The sequence below is a fragment of the Spinacia oleracea genome, chromosome 4 (assembly GCF_020520425.1).
Source record: "Spinacia oleracea cultivar Varoflay chromosome 4, BTI_SOV_V1, whole genome shotgun sequence".
Lineage (NCBI taxonomy): Eukaryota > Viridiplantae > Streptophyta > Magnoliopsida > Caryophyllales > Amaranthaceae > Spinacia > Spinacia oleracea.
In genome coordinates this window covers 61488060-61503249 of record NC_079490.1, presented here as the reverse complement: position 1 = coordinate 61503249, position 15190 = coordinate 61488060, and the positions used below count along the sequence as shown (strand labels likewise).

At 35.5% G+C, this 15190-nt stretch overlaps 1 protein-coding gene across 1 annotated transcript; it reads left to right on the top strand.

The window, feature by feature from the left end:
• The first annotated feature begins 2153 nt into the window (after positions 1-2153).
• Positions 2154-6458, top strand: LOC110775533 (glucose-1-phosphate adenylyltransferase small subunit, chloroplastic/amyloplastic). The gene is made up of 9 exons (XM_021980138.2): positions 2154-2505; positions 3194-3490; positions 3607-3876; positions 3970-4149; positions 4222-4325; positions 5146-5257; positions 5360-5458; positions 5613-5732; positions 6065-6458. The coding sequence occupies exons 1-9, from the start codon at positions 2281-2283 to the stop codon at positions 6179-6181; spliced, it is 1524 nt and encodes a 507-aa protein (XP_021835830.1). The 5' UTR covers positions 2154-2280; the 3' UTR covers positions 6182-6458.
• Positions 6459-15190: the final 8732 nt, after the last annotated feature.

Sequence of the window (15190 nt, the reverse complement as noted above, 5' to 3'; positions counted from 1 at the left end):
AGTTTTTATATTGCTTGAGAATAATTATAATTTGTCGGCTAAAATGTACGAATGAATGAGGATGCCTATTCATAGACTTCTTATTCCCTAGAACATTCTACTCTACAATATTCTATAATCCCTTCTACTAGGAATGTAAAGTTCCTTTGGAGGTGAGAATATTCTAGATAGAAGTTTCTAGGTTTTGTTAAGTTCCAAAGATCTTTTATGTTCTATATCATCATGTTTCCTTCATGTACTAGAGTTAATAAGGAAAACCAAGCCACCTAGAATGCCAAGTGTGTGTGTGAGTATACAAGTGAGAGATATTTATGTGCTCATTGTTCTATGATCGAGGGGTATGGTAACTTGGTAGCTAGCTAGCACCAATGTGCTACGAGGCAAAGTAACGCACAAGATGTGGTGTCATTGTTGGAAAAAGTATGACTCAACATACAATGAAGTTAGGAATGGCAATATTAAATGAATATTCATATACCCGACCCACCTATAATTATTAAACGAATGGAAACCCGAACAAAATGGATGAGATAGGGGTGACGGATCGGGTTACTTGCGGATGATTCTCGCTCCATCCGTTAATATATTTTTCAACAAATTTTTATAAAAATATTATACGTTCAAGAAAATATTTTTAATTCTTGTTGTAAATTATTTTTTTCAAAGCATTTGTTGTTATTTTTTTATTGATGAAAATGACTATATGTTAGAGTAGATGTAATTTTTTAAAAAAAAACATTCATTTGTTAGTCACCCAATTCACCTATATCATCTGTGGATACTGGATGAGTGGATTCGGGAGATGGTTTAAGCGGGTGACTAATGGATGAGGGTGGAGCGGATTGACAAACGGGTGAATGCGGGTGAAACTCCACTCAATCCGAATCCGATCTATTGCCATCTGTAACTGAGACTTGTCACTCGGTATAGTAGGAGGTTTGTCAAATGATGTACGGTAGTGACTAGCCCAAGGTATCCGTAGTAGACAAAATAGTCAGCACATGAACGTAGACCATACGAAGTACTTCTTCCATTCTTTTTTAAAGGGGATTTTTATTCGACGCTCTGTTCCGTTAATAACGCCCTAATTTATTACGTTATAGTACGATTCTACCCTTTAAATTCAAATTCACCCCCCTCCTTCATGAGCCTTCTCCTTCTCTGCTCTCTCCCTCCCTTCCTCCTGCCGGCCATAAACATCTCCGCCGCCCTCAACGCCGCCCCATCTCCGATCCTTACCTGGCGCACGAAATTTGCATATGTTCCATGGACCTGGCGCACGGAATTTGCGCCAGTTCCATGGACCTGGCGCACAGATTTTGCGCCAGGTTCATGGAACTGGCGCAAATTCCGTGCGCCAGGTACATGTGAACGGTGCAAATGTTGTGCGCCAGAAATGAATAAAATAAATAAATAAAAACACCATTTTTACCTCCTCCATTGAAGCTTACGAGCTTTCCGGGAGCGATTTTCCGGGACAACTTCCTCGACTATAAACACCGCCGCAACTCTCACACGAATTATGAAGATACTAACGTTTTCCAGAATTTCAGTTTTCCGGCAAATTATGAAGAAACAGGTATGAATATCAGTTTTCCGGCGAATCATAAAAGGGGTAAAAAAAATTCTCGCCGAAAATTCATTTTTCCGGCGATTTTCCGGCAGCCATATTGGTGGGGAGGGGGGATGAGAGAGAGGTGAGGGAAAGGTGAGGTGAGAAGGGTAAAAAAATGGAAGGGAGGGGTAAAAAAAATATAAGGGTAGTGCTGTACTTTCGCTATAAATAGTAGGGCGATATTAGCGTGGGCGGGTGTTGAATAGCGATACACTTTTTAAATGACACAATTGTACTTTTGGCACTATTCATATAATATACTTTGACCATCAATTGTGATTTATACTTAACAAAAAATATAGTTATGTGGGGTCTTGTTATAATCGTCTCATCATATAAAGAAAAAAAAAAAAAAGTCACAAGTACCAAGACGAAAGATACCATAATCGTTGTGAAAAAAATAAAATACCAGTACCAAGACGAAAGATACCATAATTGTTGTAAAAAAAAAAAAATACCGTAATTCGCAGCAAAAACAAAGGGTAAATAATTGAAGTTACTATAAATACGAATATCCCTGGACGGTCCATATCCCACATTTCTAAATCAATATCCTCCTTATATACATAAGAGACATCTCTCTCCCTCTCATTCACTCTCTCCTCCCACTCCCCTCTCTGTGCTGACAAATAGAGAGCTTCTGCAACCAACCCAACCAACCAACAATGGCAGCTGCAGGTATGGCCGTCATCGGGGCAATAACCATCCCATCTAAGAACATCCAACACGGCCTCGCATTCTCTACCTCCTCTCTCTCCGGTGACAAGTTTCTGCCTACCTTGTCTCGTCGTAATATCCGCATCTCTTCCGATGTTGAACGAGCTCCGGTTATTAAGGCCGTTTCTGATTCTCAGAATTCGCAGACTTGTCTTGATCCCGAAGCTAGCCGCGTGAGCATTTCTTTATATTGATGATTGATTTCAGTTTTCGTTTTTTTTCTATGATTTTATTTTATTGATTTTATTCTGAATTGCTAAATTGAATCAACCGATTTAGATTGAAATGTCCGATTTCTGATTTTATTAATAATTATTTTCGTGTTTTGAAAATGAAAAAGATTGAGATTACCGTTTCGTTACGGCAAGTTTTATCTCGATTCTCTCGTTCTGGAGGTGGAAAATATTTATAATTGTTGTTGAATCCCAATGCCATGCATTATTTTTCCGAGCCGGAAAAGTGCGAAGCCCGGTAATGTAAACGGGATTTGATCTCGCCTCGTGGACACCATCGCTGAGATTTTATGCTTGTGTCGTAGCTATATATTTTACTCAATTTTCAACGCTAGATGTAATATGGAAATAATTTTAAATGTAATTTTCACCTTATGTATAACCTTTTTCATAAAAATTATTCCCCTTTTCCAATGGCTTAAGGCTTTTGTTTTGATGTAAAAAAAGGAGTCACAAAGGCTAAACAAGAATGAGTAGACGTTAAGTAGCTAAATGATCCATGGCTGATATCAAATTCGGTCTAGATGAATGTACCTATGCATAAAATTATCAATTATTGAAGGAAGTTTGTATATTGGTTATTGAATAAAAAATGATAAATGATGATGTCTTTTTGTTTGTGATGCAGAGTGTTCTAGGTATTATTCTTGGAGGTGGTGCTGGTACACGTTTGTACCCACTTACTAAGAAAAGAGCAAAGCCTGCGGTGCCGCTTGGTGCCAATTATAGGCTTATTGACATCCCAGTGAGCAACTGTTTAAACAGTAACATTTCCAAAATATATGTTCTTACTCAATTCAATTCTGCATCCCTCAACCGTCATCTTTCACGGGCGTATGCTAGTAATCTGGGAGGTTACAAGAATGAAGGGTTTGTAGAAGTTCTTGCCGCTCAGCAAAGTCCTGAGAATCCTGACTGGTTCCAGGTGATTTTCCTAGTTTTGCTGTTCCTTTCTTGTCTTCATTGTGTACCTATATGTTTGAGTATTTGATGTTCTGTTCTTCTGTGAATCAATAATAATCGATGTTCTTATGATTGCAGGGTACAGCTGATGCTGTCAGGCAATACTTGTGGCTATTCGAAGAGCACAATGTCATGGAATTCTTGATTCTTGCTGGTGATCATTTATATCGTATGGATTATGAAAGATTTATCCAAGCTCATAGAGAAACTGATGCAGACATTACTGTTGCTGCACTGCCGATGGATGAAAAGCGTGCTACTGCATTTGGTTTAATGAAAATTGACGAAGAAGGAAGGATTATTGAGTTTGCTGAGAAACCCAAAGGAGAACAATTGCAAGCTATGAAGGTAATAATATTATACCGGTTTATCACATGCTGTTTTGCTTTCCCAGTTTCTTAAAGAATTCTCTAACTATTATTCGTCTATGGTCATTTGTAGGTTGATACCACTATCTTGGGTCTGGATGATGAGAGAGCAAAAGAAATGCCATACATAGCTAGTATGGGAATTTATGTTATCAGCAAAGATGTAATGCTAAATTTGCTTCGGGATAAATTTCCTGGTGCTAACGATTTTGGCAGTGAAGTTATTCCAGGAGCGACTTCCATAGGGCTAAGAGTATGTTGCGCTCCACTCTCATATGCTTTTGGTATGCGATTCTTCTGCTTACCTTTTTTGTTATTTGTATAGGTTCAAGCTTACTTGTATGATGGTTATTGGGAAGATATCGGTACAATTGAGGCTTTTTACAATGCAAACTTGGGTATCACCAAAAAGCCGGTGCCAGATTTCAGGTAATATATTGCTTGGAGGATATCTGATGATTTATTGTCTTAGGGGTGTTTGGTTACGAGGGGTTTGAGAGAAAAAGATCTTTTTAAAGTGATTTAGAAAAAGTTAATTGGAAGTGTTTGGTTAGGAGAAGTTTGGAAGAGATTCTTGGGGTATAAAGGTTAATTTTGAAAAAGCTCAACCTATGAGCTTTTTGCAATTAGAGATTTGAGAAAGTGAATGAAAAATACCTATTATGGTCTGCTATTGCCTAACATTACAAGTTTGAAACCATTACCAACCTTGATACCTTATATTATTTCCCTCTCAAAAACATTATTCACGCTTCCTTCTTCATTTCACCTTATTTCCTACGCTCCTTTTTTGTTGTAATAAATTTTATATTAGTATTTTGAGGCACTTGAAAGCTATTGCAATCATGCCGGTAATATCATTAGTAACATTTCTCTATTTGCAAATATAGAATTTATATTTTTTAAATTTTTATATTAAAAATATATTTTTTGTTTTTAAATAAATTTGTTTTATTTAATCAATGTTTATTCAATAAAAAAATAATTAACACAATAAACTATTTGTCTATATTAATAAGAAATAAAATAAACAATAACAAAATATGTCAATGTCCTTAATGGTCATTTTACATACTAAACAGATAACAGGTAATTTACCAAACACTTTTATATAAGCAGCTAAATCAACCAGTTAGTCAAAAACAACTAAAGGCTCATAACCAAACGGAGCCTTGGTATTCTGATTTTGCATGATTTTTGTTGAACTTGGAAATCTGAAGTACCTGCATTGTTGTGTTTCTTTCTGAAGCTTCTATGATCGTTCGTCTCCAATATATACACAACCTCGGTATTTGCCTCCTTCAAAGATGCTTGACGCTGATATAACTGACAGTGTCATCGGTGAAGGCTGTGTGATTAAGGTAAGAATCCCGGAACCACTAAGGAAATCTAGTTCCAACAAACATTGGATACTTCCTAGCTGTAAACTGTGATGTTTTTTAATTGAATGTCTCCCTGTACAGAACTGCAAGATTCATCATTCTGTTATTGGTCTCCGATCTTGCATTTCGGAGGGTGCAATTATTGAGGATACGCTGTTAATGGGAGCTGATTATTATGAGGTAAATGTAAATGTTGATGGTACAGTTAAAAGAATAGTTTGTATTTTGGTGTTCGGATATGGCACTAAACTTAGTTCAGTGGATGGTTCAGGTTTTAGTTGCTTTGCTTGTAACACACTTTCAGTGGGTTTTTAATGTTTATTTGACACTGCAGACTGATGCTGATCGGAAACTCCTAGCTGCTAAGGGTAGCGTAGCTATTGGCATTGGGCAGAATAGCCATATAAAAAGAGCAATAATTGATAAGAATGCTCGGATTGGGGACAATGTCAAGGTTAGTAGCTCAATAAAAACTCTGGTCCGTCCGTGTACATTACCTTGCACGTATCTCATAGATTTACTTTATAATTTTACAATATGAGAGGGCAATCAATAAAGTTTTGACAATTATACAAAACTGAGATTAGATACAAACTTTCAAACTCTATGATGCCAAGTTTTGACAATACAGAACAAAGTTGCGCCAAATAAAGTTGAATTTTAACTGCTCAAGCAGCTCTTCTTTTCCTTTTCAACCTATGTCACCGTTACGATACATTTGTCATTCTGCATTAATATGAAATGTCTGTCCAAAGTTGGAGTTAACATTTGTTTTTGTTACTGCAGATTATCAACAGTGACAATGTACAAGAAGCAGCAAGAGAAACAGACGGTTACTTCATCAAGAGTGGAATTGTAACTGTTATCAAAGACGCCTTGATTCCGAGTGGAACCGTAATCTAAAATGGTGCAAATACCATTTTCCTCTTTCTTTTTTTTTTTTTCTTTTTTTTTCCAAGTACTTCAAGTGTCCCACTACAAGGCCTCTCTACCTCTTGTTTCAGTCTTTGAGTATGTAAATATTTTGATCTTTTGCCGTAATTCGGTCCGCGGTAGTGTTATAAGTTGGACAGGGGGTATGAGGAACGGCATTGTAAACATATTTTGACCACTTTAGGCACTATAAAATTTGTTTGATGCCATACCAAAATAAATAATTACAAATATTCAACCATGTTAATTACTTTTACCTCTATCTATAAATTGTTGCTAAAATGATCTATCTTATTAAGGGCATGCTTGGATTAAGGGTAATGTGTTAAAAGGGTAATAAAAGTCAAACTAAGGTAATTGAAGGTGATGATGAGGGGATGAAGTGGTGGCAAAGGGAACAAGCTAGTGTTGGCAAGAAGAAAATAAAAGGGAAGGGGGAACAAATACCCTCATCATGGGGGAATAGTTATCCACCATCCCACTAGGGTGATTATTACACTCATTTGGGGGTAATTACTTCCTCCCTCCTCCCTTTTCCTCACAACACCACCACTACCACAACTTCTCATCACAATACCACCACACCAACCTCCTTGCAATCACCTCAATTCACCTTCATTGTCCTTTTATTATGGTGGTTTGACTTTTATTACCCTCATAATCCATTACACCCAATCCAAGCGTGCCCTAAATAGGAGTTAATATACTTGGTATTGAGTCACTCCTAGTGGAAACCACGCTAGAACATGTATGTCTAACCTTCTTATCTACTGACTGTATTCTAATTACAAAACCTTACACGCGGTCCTATTGTTTAATTTAAATTGCTTTGTAAAACAGGGAATTGTTTATTACCAAATTTTGTCTAAAAGACAACAATTAGCTTGGGTCGACACTAAGCAAGAAAGTAAAGAAAAACAATAAAGGAGATGACACAAAGATACGGTGACGCAGGAAAACCCAGGAATAGGGAAGAAAAATCGCGGGTGGAAATGAGTCCACCAATCCACTATAATCTCTAAGAATAATCTAAGAAAATAAACTTATTATTTATTATTTATTATTTATTATTTATTATTTATTATTTATTATTTATTATTTATTATTTATTATTTATTATTTATTATTTATTATTTATTATTTATTATTTATTATTTATTATTTATTATTTATTATTTATTATTTATTATTTATTATTTATTATTTATTATTTATTTATTTATTTATTATTTATTTATTTATTATCTTACTTAGGAGAGAGAGGGGAGAAGAATGGACAAACCAAACAACATTCTTTTAAGCAAAGGGTTTTCATTCCATTCTCCTTGATTCCCATTCTCATTCTCTTTCCCTTTCGCATTCTCCAACCAAACGACCCCTAAGTGGTTGCGTAAAAATAAAGAGTACAATGATTGATTAGGAATGCTTGATAACTAGAGAGAATAATAATGCTCAAGTGCTTGAAAACTTGTATCATTTGAGCTGCGGCAGAATGGTCCTTTTATAGGGCCTGAGCAACGGCTAAGTTGGCTGAGAGGATCCCGTGGAAGTAGGAGTTGGTTAAGCAACCAACTCTCCCATGTCTTCTGCAGGTACCAGATTCGTCCACTCAGTTATCCGTTGATGCTTGACCAAATCAACTCCTTGGGGGTGGCGATGCAGCTTAATTGGACTCTGGCCCATTATCTTGACCTAATTTCCTCATAACTTTGTCGTTTACCATCCAATGTTGGTCGCCTGCTTACTCACGACCTGCTCAGGCTACACGTCGGTACTTGTCGACACGATTTAAACCTGGCGACACGACATGATCAAACGACAAGCAGTTATGACGTTAGTACAAAAAAGTAGCATAACAGGTTGCCCCCAATTGTGATTTTGCGAATATACTTAGAGCAAAGTTGCAATTTTCAAAAAATAGAAACAAAACCCGTCCAACTACTCGGACTTTGAATACTGCAAAAATCAACATAATAAATACCGAGGAAACCAAAAATCAACTTCACAAAATATTTCAAAAAACCCAAAGAACTTCCAGATCCAAAACTTTCTTTTTCATTTCACCCTATTTACTTATATTCATTTTTTGTTGTAATAAATTTTATATTAGTACTTTGAATCAATTGAAATATATTGCAATCATGCTTGAAATATCATTAGTAATATTTCTCTATTTGAAAAATATATTTTATTAAAAATATAAATTAATTTTATTTAATCAATGTTTATTAAAAAAATAAAGCGAAAAAAATTAACACAATAAACTATTTGTCTAATATTAATAAGAAACAAAGTATGTCAATGTCCTTAATGGTCATTTTACATATTAAACAACTAACAACTAATTTACCATACACATTTACACAAACATCTAATGCAACCAGCTAGTCAAATCAGCTAATGTAAACAGGTAGTCAAACAAGCTATCAGCTAATAGCTAACAACTCCTAACCAAACAGGGCCTAACTTTAACTTTTCTTTACTAAAAATGGCTAACTTTAACTTCTGAGGTTTCCCTTAAGTGAATAGTTAGGAATATCAATATAAAAGTTAGTCCTGGTGTAGTAAAAGTTAAGAAAAGTTTTTTTATCGGTTTACCTAACTTTTAATAATAAAACTATAACTTTTACCAAGAGAACTTTAACTTTAAGAACAAATCCTTGACTTTTACCTGATTGATGGGATTGTTCATTGTTGCATCCTGCCTCCCATTGACTTTTTCAAAGTTTGCAGAAGCCACACAAACGACTCGATCTTTTCATCTCCTATGAATGCACAACCAAACATGCAATTCTTCCAGTGATTGTTTATGTTAGGTTATGATACATATGACAAAACATAAATCATGTGGAAAACCTTAATGCCAGGAAACATATTATTTACACATAATCATATAGCATAATTTAGATGCATACACTTTGTAACGTGCCCTCCCTAGCTGCGCCCGAACCGAACAAGAACAAGCCTTTAGGACTCCAAGTGTCGTCCCTCCGTAGATAGTCCACAGCACGTCCGGATCCGCCTTAAGCTTGACCAACTAGAATCGCCCTTAAGATTCTAAGAATTTCGGCTAAATAGGTTGCAAGTGTTTGGCTGATTTTTGCTTCAAAATCTTACCTTTGAATACTTCAATGTTCTGTATAAATTTGTGACCCTAGGCCCCTAGAGTTATGGAAAAGGACTTATAATCCTATTAGAATACTAATTTAGTTTAATTAGAATCCTGCTAGGACTCTATTAAATAAACTTTATCTATTAGGATTAGAATTTAATCATATGTAGAATCCCGATAGCTTTAGGATTCGTATAGCACGCACACGAGCATCTCACGAGCACCGTACACCCGCGCGCAGGCCTTGCGGGCCACGCTGAGCGCACAGCGCCTCGGCCCAGCTCGCTGCCTAAGATCCGCGCGCGCGCCCAAGGCCTTGGCTGGGCCTGGCCTTGCGCTGGGCCTGGTCGAGGCTTGGCGTGTGGTTTGTTGCGCTTGGCTTGCTGGGCGACGGCCTGGCTTCGTGTTGGGCCTTCGCCTAGCGAGCCTCGTCCGATGCTAATTCGTACGATACGCTTCCGATTAAATTCCCGATTCCGGAATTCATTTCCGATACGAACAATATTTAATATTTCCGATTCCGGAATTAATTTCCGTTTCGAACAAATATTTAATATTTCCGTTTCCGGAATTTTTTTCCGATTTCGATAATATTTCCGATTCTGACAATATTTCCGTTTCCGGCAATATTTCCGATTCCGGCAATATTTCCATTTCCAATAATATTTTCCGATACGTACCATGTTTCCGTTTCCAGCAACATCTACGACTTGGATAATATTTATATTTCCGATACGATCCATATTTCCGTTTCCGGCAATATCATCGTTTCCGGAGTATTCATTTCTTGCCTTTGACGATCTCAGCTCCCACTGAAACCAAGATCCGTCGATACCGAATATCCATAGATGGAGTATTTAATGCCATTAAATACTTGATCCGTTTACGTACTATTTGTGTGACCCTACGGGTTCAGTCAAGAGTAAGCTGTGGATTAATATCATTAATTCCACTTGAACTGAAGCGGCCTCTAGCTAGGCATTCAGCTCACTTGATCTCACTGAATTATTAACTTGTTAATTAATAATGAACCGCATTTATTAGACTTATCATTAAATGCATACTTGGACCAAGGGCATTATTTCCTTCAGTCTCCCACTTGTCCTTAGGGACAAGTGTGCATTTCCTAATTCCTTTGTCGCTCGATGCTTGCTCTTGAACATAAGGTAAGAGTTGTCATCCTTATTATGTACAGAGGTGTTTCTAGGTTTCAGAGTTCAACTGATCAAATAAACAGATAATCATAACCTATGATTCATCTAAGCACGGCCATGCATTTTACAGTTTCCAGCTCTCCGAGTGGCCTTATACAACTTTCAGCATCTCATCCTGATTTATGGGAGGACAATCCCAATCTTGCGATCTTGAGATTAGACTTCGTTTGATAGGTGATTACCTGAGAGTTTCCTTTATAGCCTCCTTTTACGGTGCGACGGTTGGTCAACGTCAAAGTAACCAGTTCTCAAACAAGTAATCTCAAATCACTCATGTATTGAGGATTTAGTGTCTAATAATTTTAATGAAATTTACTTATGACAGATTTTCATCTCTTACAGTAAAGTTTCATAGGTCTGTCCGATACTAGTCTTCCCAAAGTAAGTATCTATGCAAATGATTACGACATTGCATTGTCCACATAGTTCAAGAAACAGAACTACTAGTCATCTTGCATTCTAGTCGTCTAACGTTTTCTATGCGTCTATCATTATAGAAAACTCCGACCAGGGACCATTTTTAACTTTTGACATTCAAGTTCACTTGATAGACATTTCTTAGTCACAGGACTGGTCCTGACAGTCTATCTTGAATATATCGTCAAATTGAAGGGACTCATCATTTAATACTAAACCAAGATTAAATGGAATATGAAAATACATTTCGTATATGATAAATGTTCAACCCCAGTGTTTTACAACCATGGGCCTCAAACGCATCTTTAAAACAATTAATGGAATTCAAAGCCATGCTTGATTTCCAGTGCCACAATGTGAGTGTTGTTTCTCACTTGTTGCATAGGTTTAGTTATCTTGCTTTGCCAATCTTAATATCCTTTTTATCGAATGTTCTTCGAGATATGATGATAAGATCTTTTGAGTTTGTTTATTATGTGATCTAGTCTTTCTTACTTCGATAGTGGTTCTACGCATTTTGCAATGAAGAACCATCAAGTCAGCAGACATGTGATCCACCCAAGTTCAGTGAAGAACTCTTTAATGTAAAAAACTCTATTTTATAGCTACTTAGGCAATAATTACTTTTACTTCAACTGTTTAGGTTGCTAGTGATGCTTTGTTTGGATTTACCTATCCAAGCAGTTCACGGATATGTGGAAGACTTTTCAGCTGTATCTTAGAACATAGAAATTATTATTTTAATTTCCCACGCAACAACTCATGGTCTCCAATCCATGTTGCCATTTCAAAACACGATGCTGTTTAGCTAATCCTTGTCAATGGTTAACTCTAAAGGGATCTTGCTTGATCCTTTGCCAGTGTTTATGCGTGTAGCATTAATATTTAGCATATCTTTATTTCCTTGATTTAAGAACTATTCCTATGTACCTTTTCAAGTACCATAAGTTTTTCTTAATCTCTATCTAGTTGATCTTCACTTAGATGAATAGTATCAATAGAGATTGGTATGTGTTCGTCATGCCTAAAGTCATACGATACGTTTTTGGCGATCCTCATATTATATCATACATGGTAAATTCTTTTGCAGAATAATTCCCAATTGAATTCTATTCATGTAACTTTAGCTCATCTAGTTTCAGTAGATACTAAATCCAGCTAAATTCTTTGACATATAATATAGGTTAAGAATCTCACTTAGATCCTTTGATGTTTAACTTAGTAAATGCTTATACATAGTTCAAACATTCTTTACTTAGATTTATTCACATGGGTCGAATATCTCCAATAGAGTCTTTCGTGTTTGATTTAGTAAATGCCATTACTTAATCCAGAACAATATTATAAGATCTTTGTGAATGGATCTTAATACCCAGTATGTACTAAGTTTCGCCTTGGTCCGTCATTGATGAATAATTTTCAAATCTAAGTCATTAGCATTTGAATGTTATTTCACAATAGAGAGATATGTGTATGACACACATAGGACCAATTAAGTTTTATGTACTCCCACTAAACTTCTTATATATCTATAAGAATCATGTACATTTTTGAAACTAAATACTCATTAGTTTCACTAAAATACAGTTCCAATTCCCAGTTGCTTGCTTAAATCCATACTTAGATTTCATAAGCTAGCTTTCCTTTTCAAGCATTTATTTGGATCCACAAATCCTATGACATACCATGTACATAGTTTATTCCAACATTTGATTGAGGAATACGGTTTGTCATCAAATTGCCATATGTACCAATAAGCAATCATTGCTTGATTTATAGACTTGAGCATTACGATTATGCATGAGGTATCAACACAATCCATGCCATGAATTTGCTTGTAACCTTTAGAAACTAATCTAGCTTTGTGTGTTAACACAATTCAATGTTTGATGGTTTTTATCCTTAAAACCAATTTGCAACCAATATGTACCAATAAGCAATCATTGCTTGATTTATAGACTTGAGCATTACGATTATGCATGAGGTATCAACACAATCCATGCCATGAATTTGCTTGTAACCTTTAGAAACTAATCTAGCTTTGTGTGTTAACACAATTCAATGTTTGATGGTTTTTATCCTTAAAACCAATTTGCAACCAATAGGTGTTTAATCTATTCTTGCAAATCAACAAAATTTCAATTTTGTCATTAAAACATTGAGTATGTTTTATGGCCTCTAACCATTTAAACATTGAGTCTATATATGGCCTCTAACCATTTTAGGGAATCTATATTCGTCATAGCTTTCTTACAAGTCACAAACTCATTAATCTACATGATAATAGCTTGACTGCAAGTTGTAGGTTTCTTCACTATCTAATAGAAGAATCTCATAGTTTCATTGATCTGAACTCTATGTTTCTTCACTATCTAATAGAAGAATCTCATAGTTTCAGTGAACTCTATGCCTACATGGGTATAGAACATCAAACAATAGAATATTAACACACTTTGAAAGTCCTTTGAATATTCTGTTCTCCTTGAAGCACTTGTAAAGTCTTCTAAGAGATGTCTATTCTTTAAAAGCCACTTCTAAAGTCCTTAAAGAATACATGTTCAGATTTTCTAAAGAACTTCGAAAAGCCTCCGAAATGTCCGTTTATGTTTGTTGTTCGCCTCGAAAACTTTGGAGGTCTATTTTCTCCCACTTGTCATTTTGGAAACGAATCTCCAAAAGGACATTATTTCGAGCAAACAAACATTATGTTCTCAAAAATTCGTGGTAGAAACAATACCCTTGTGTCTCATTTGAATAAATCACAATGAAACATATATCTAGACTTGGGCCTTAGTTTGTTGAATAACAAACACTAAGCTCCCACTGAGTTTAGTAACTCTTTAGATATATTTGAAAAGTATTCTGAAATTAATTCTTCAATAGCTTTGACGAATTTGGTTTAGTTTGGTGGTAGTTGAGCATTTTGTTTTAGAAATTATAGGAAAAGTCTTTATGATCCATCATTGATCGAATCAAGTACTAATTGACTTCGATCATTCCAACGTAGATATTTCATATCTTATGGAGCTCGATCGTGAAATTACAACGCACAATCATTGATGATCATATTTGGTCTTAAAGAAATCATCGTCATGATCTAACCTAGATCTTTATGATTTCTTGCCAAGTGGATTTTATACTTCTGAATCTTTGAACTAGCCAAACAGATTCAAATTTATATCACTCAAATCCAGGTGAAATAATAAAGTCATAAAATCTTTCTTTAGCTTTGAACTCTATTGTCTAGGCGTTCTAACAATAGTTCATATCTTTTGTTACTTTCAACAAGTAAGACTAGCTTGTCTTGAATTGATCTAGAAATCAATTAACTTTCAAAAGTCCATCGAAATAGAGCTTATGAATGTTAAATGGTTAATATGGTCTAAGCAACAATGCCAAAGATTAGTGGAACTCAAATCAAGGGTTTGATTTGAACCTAGTAAAGTTTTTATTGTTAAAGAGTTGTTTGTTTTTAATCAAGCATATTGACTCAAACCGTAAATGACCATTTCATTCAAATAAACAAACAAGCATTGTCTTCGTTCTTCTGAATGTGAGTCTTTCTGTGTTTGAAGCAGAAATTTAGGTATGCTGATTATGGAACAAAATAGCCATTAAGTTCCAGCCTTTGAAAGGACTTAAAACAAACTAGATGACCCTACAACTAATGTAGCATTGCCATGCTTCATTTCCCACTTGTAGGTCATTAGTGTATCCTAGCTTCCATTGTTTGAGTTATTACCGAAGTAAGAACCTCAAGCGGTATATGATACCAAGGAAGTTTGATTGCTAGGTCACTTCTCTTTATACATAAACTTTTAGGTAGAAACGAAATCGTAAATTCCTTTCTTTTGTTCCTTGTTTTCCTATTTCTTGTACCCTTTCTTATAGTCTTAAGAATTGACTTCTCTAGTGTTTGACTTTTATACTTTGTTTAGATATGTCCAATGTCACCCTAACAAAGTTCTTACCATTTTAATTTATGTTGAATATTTTGTTTTAACTAGATGATCTTACCAAGCTTCTAAAGTTTCTCTAAGCATCGATCTATTCGAATGTCTAGGGACTAGACTCATTCGAGAAATAAATGGACAAAGATATTAGGTTGTTAACCATTGGTAAAGCTGAGCGTTTAAACTCAATGCTTTATGATCTCAAAACTACATTGTATTTTGAATTCACAAGCACCAATCGGTTTTCCATTCGACTTTGATACTCGAAAACAACCATAAAAGT

What these genes read in the sequence shown, in the direction of transcription:
- LOC110775533 (XM_021980138.2), top strand. Translation starts at nt 2,281, where the DNA reads ATGGCAGCTGCAGGTATGGCCGTCATCGGGGCAATAACCATCCCATCT. An exon ending in CGACTTCCATAGGGCTAAGA is followed by an intron (nt 4,150 to 4,221) that starts GTATGTTGCGCT and finishes TTATTTGTATAG; the next exon opens with GTTCAAGCTTACTTGTATGA. An exon ending in AAGCCGGTGCCAGATTTCAG is followed by an intron (nt 4,326 to 5,145) that starts GTAATATATTGC and finishes TTCTTTCTGAAG; the next exon opens with CTTCTATGATCGTTCGTCTC.